This window comes from Austrofundulus limnaeus, unplaced genomic scaffold (assembly GCF_001266775.1).
Source record: "Austrofundulus limnaeus strain Quisiro unplaced genomic scaffold, Austrofundulus_limnaeus-1.0 Scaffold245, whole genome shotgun sequence".
In the NCBI taxonomy this organism is placed as follows: Eukaryota; Metazoa; Chordata; class Actinopteri; order Cyprinodontiformes; family Rivulidae; genus Austrofundulus; species Austrofundulus limnaeus.
The window spans coordinates 765,857-770,016 of record NW_013952647.1 but is presented as its reverse complement, the minus strand read 5'-3'; the positions used below and the strand labels follow the sequence as shown (position 1 = coordinate 770,016).

Below are 4,160 nucleotides of genomic sequence, written 5' to 3'. Positions count from 1 at the left end.
GCTTTAATCCACTTTGGAGTGATTTTTTCCCACTTGGCTGGACCTGTACATATCCTGTGTTAATGCTGGTACATGTCAAATGGTAATTATTTACTGTGGAGGTCATTAAGAGTCATTGTCGGGTGAAAAAATCTTTCACTAACACTGTGTTGACCGTGAACCGGAAGTGATCGGAGTGGCATCACGTGCTGAAACGGATGTCCGTGGCATACAGTATAGGCTATTGSCATAAGGCTTGGTACATTTTGACTTCCGCCATTTAGCACCAACCTAAACTGTAAAAGCTAGAAACTACCTAAACCAGATTACAAGCAAAGAGAAAAGCAGCTATAACGGAATAACATTAAATAGGTGAATAAACTGCATTGAGTGAAGAACTGAAAAAATTCCTCAAATAAAAATAAAAAAAAATTTAGAAACAAAAAACCTCCAGAGGTCTTTAATTTAGCTTGGTAAGAGTGGAAATGTATGATAAAAACTTGTAAAAAAATGAACTGTAAAATTTTGCAGATGATTTCTAATTCATGGAAAGATACAATTATTGTATGAAAATAAAATTAATTTGAAAAAATTTGCAAGGTTAAAAAATAAATAAATCCTGACACATTTCTAGGCATGTGCATGAAGGAGGGAACAACTACTCATGTAAACAAATTAGGTTTATAAACATTTAAAAACAAACTCACACCCAAATACTGGCAAATCAGGAATGGATAACTGGGCTGGGTTTAGAGGTTTGAGATTAGGCTTGGGTTTATTGGAGCTGATATCAGTTGCTGTCATGGGTGGGTCTGTACCTGGTTTGGAACAAAACTTTGTTTCTATAAATTCTATTACCAGTGCTGGTGTTGATGAGGAAGCTTCATGGATGAAATGTATCCTACAGGGTACCCCTCGCTTCTCTGCATTTTCAATGGGTGGGGACTTYGTTGTTGGAGGTGCTCTCCTCCTCCATGGCACACAGGATGCAGTGATTTATAACTACACCAACAAGCCTGAGCCTCCAAGGTGCACAGGAAGGTTAGTAAGAAAAAGGAGCAGAAATGGATGATTTATGTTTTATTTCATTATGCCTTGCAGTAATAGAAGCTTCCTGTGCCAACTGCCAGTTTTTTTCTCAAAACTTTGAATTTTTTGATCATTTTCTAATTTGGTATYTAAATGTTAGCATCTTTCATCTGTGCAGGTTTGATGCCCGGGGTCTGCGTTTGTGTCGTGCAATGATCTTTGCCATTGAGGAAATTAACAACAGCACAGAGCTGCTGCCAGGGATCAAACTTGGATATCWGATCTATGACTCATGTGTTTCAGCATCAGTGTCTGCACATGTGGCGTTCCAAATAACAAATGGTCAAGACCCTGTGTTTTACAGAGACAGTAATTGTTCCCAGGCCGGTGTTGTGATGGCTGTTGTTGGAGATGTTGCATCCACTCCATCCATCAGCATGTRGCGCATCATTGGGTCCTTTAACATCCCTCTGGTGACTAATTTTAAAATTGCAAACTCAAATCACAGTGCCAAAAACAAGTTTTCAACAATGTGAAGCCCTAAAATTTTATTTTTTTATTGCTTAAGGTAAGCCATTATGCAACCTGTGCCTGTCTGTCAGATAAGCAGCAGTACCCAACATTTTTCAGAACAATTCCCAGTGATCAMTTCCAAGRTGAVGCWRTGGRKAAGCTGGTGAAACACTTTGGRTGGACTTGGATTGGTYCTGTRWATTCTGACTCAGATTATGGKAATWATGGCATGGCATCTTTTCTTGAAGCAGCACAAAGAGAGGGGATCTGTGTGGAGTACTCTGAATCCTTCTTTCGAACTGACCCATATACCAAGATCAGGAGAGTAGCTGATGTTATCCGCAGGTTTCTGCCTCATTATTTTCCATTGTCTATCTTTACTTCTGGAGTAAACYTCCTGCATACAGATGTGACCAGAAATTACTTTTTAAAAAGTGTTTTTAGATATGTTTTGTATGTTCTAATGACAGGTCACACAATYTCTTGTATTTAGTAGTTTAYGTTATCAAATTTGCACATCTTTCCAGGTCGACCGCAATGGTTGTTGTGGCTTTTACAGCTTCTGGAGATATGAGTGTCCTGTTACAGGAGCTGGCTCGTGATCCTCCACCATCTCGTCAGTGGATAGGAAGTGAGGCCTGGGTAACTGACCCAAATCATTTGAGATTCAGTTTCTGTACAGGAACCATTGGAGTTGCTGTCCAGCAATCTGTCATCCCAGGGCTCAGAGACTTTCTGCTGGATCTCTCTCTCACTGAAGTAGCAGCCTCTTCAGTGCTTACTGAGTTCTGGGAGGATGCATTCAACTGCAACTTAAGAAAAAGTAAGTTTTATTTTTATTTTTCAAATTATTAATTATAATAAAAATGGTTGTATAGGTTTTATTTCCACTTCATAATTCATGCATCCTCCATTTTTTTATTTTTTTATTTTTTTTACTTATAGGACAATAAAATCCAAACCACACAGTGTTTAAAGTAATGTATAAAGTATTGCTTAAATGTTATTGAAAAAAACATGTAATGATCTTAAATTAAGTAAATTGACAAAAATCACAATATTAAAGTGTCATAAAACGTCTTTTTTAATCTCGTTTTTCATCATGTAAATTTCTAAGATTTGTTTGTATCGGTGTAAACAAACACAAGTGGGAAATTTTTTAATTAATTGTCAGTTTGCAATGAGGGCTAATGAAGATAAAAAAAAGTTCTTGTGATGAATAAATAACAAGGAAATYACAGCTTTGTAGATATGCATTTAAAAATCCTTTCTGTTTGGTTGTTGTTTAATCGGATATTTATACATAACATATCCACCACAGGCAAACATATTTGGWTAAGAAAATATATAAAATTGTACTAAACTGGATTTAAAAAAAAACTTTAAGCATAAGGTCAGGTATCTGTGTAAAGTAACACAGGAAGACCATTTAAATTATTTGTATGCTTTACATAAAATTCAGGTATTTTAAGAGTAAAACAATATGTGTTTTTGTGGTTGTTTTTTCTTTSTTTGTTTGTTTTGACCTATTAATGTTTCTGTTTTTATGTTTTAGTAGATGGTGATCCAAAAAAGAAAGTCTGTGATGGYACTGAAGATATAAAAARGCTAAAAAGCCCGTACACTGAAACATCTCAGCTGAGAATCACTAACATGGTGTACAAGGCTGTTTATGCAATTGCTCATGCCATTCACAATGCAGCGTGTGAGAAAACTAATGAAACTATTAGGTGTGACAAARACATTGGACTGGACTCAAAACAGGTTAGGGAAAACATTTAAATCAAAAAGAGCTCAAACTTTTTAATTAGTTACTTGGTTTTCTAACAAAATAAAGGCAAWTGGTTCCCTCTCTGAATTTTCTGATTCACAGATTTTAACCGAGCTAAAAAAAGTCAGCTTCTCCAGAAATGGTTATCCTGTGTCATTTGATGCTAATGGGGATCCTGTGGCTTATTATGAGCTGGTCAACTGGCAGAAGAGTGAGAGTGGAGTTATTGAGTTTGTAACAGTAGGATATTATGACGCATCTCTGCCTAAAGGCCAGGAGTTTCAGGTCAACAGGAACATAACTTGGGTGGAGGGTGGAACACAAGTAATGATATTTAAACATTTTACCTAAAGGAAAAGATGTTTAAATATTSAGAGCTGTTTTCAACATCAGGTACTTTTAGATTTTGTCTGATTGTGTGACAGGTACCAGTGTCAGTGTGCTCTGAGAGTTGTCCTCCAGGAACTCGTAAAGTGTTGCAGAAAGGAAAACCCATCTGCTGCTATGATTGTATACCATGTCCTGAAGGAGAGATCAGTAACATGACAGGTAACATCAGATGTTTTGTATTCATTTTTGCATTTTCAMGTGTTACCCTGATGATCTCTGTGATCTGTTTTTTTTTAAGATTCTTCTGATTGCTTCACATGTCCCAGTGAATTCTGGCCTAATACAGAAAAAGATGCTTGTTTCCCCAAACCTGTTGAGTTTCTGTCATATGATGAAGTCCTGGCAATCATCCTGGCTATATTATCTGTTACTGGAGCCTGTCTGGCCATCATAACAGCAGCCATTTTCTTACGTCACAGAACAACTCCAATTGTCAGAGCCAACAACTCTGAGCTGAGCTTCCTGCTGCTCTTCTCTC

At 36.9% G+C, this 4,160-nt stretch overlaps 1 protein-coding gene across 1 annotated transcript in view; it reads left to right on the top strand.

Moving 5' to 3' along the window:
* Positions 1–728: 728 nt before the first annotated feature.
* The window catches only part of LOC106525855 (extracellular calcium-sensing receptor), a 3,722-nt gene continuing 290 nt past the window's right edge, over positions 729–4,160 (top strand). The window contains exons 1-8 of the mRNA XM_014020221.1: positions 729–1,020; positions 1,187–1,481; positions 1,577–1,866; positions 2,049–2,344; positions 3,080–3,285; positions 3,395–3,616; positions 3,718–3,841; positions 3,921–4,149. Coding sequence (XP_013875675.1) covers positions 782–1,020; positions 1,187–1,481; positions 1,577–1,866; positions 2,049–2,344; positions 3,080–3,285; positions 3,395–3,616; positions 3,718–3,841; positions 3,921–4,149 — 1,901 coding nt within the window. The 5' untranslated portion in view covers positions 729–781. The remainder of the gene's footprint in view (positions 1,021–1,186; positions 1,482–1,576; positions 1,867–2,048; positions 2,345–3,079; positions 3,286–3,394; positions 3,617–3,717; positions 3,842–3,920; positions 4,150–4,160) is intronic.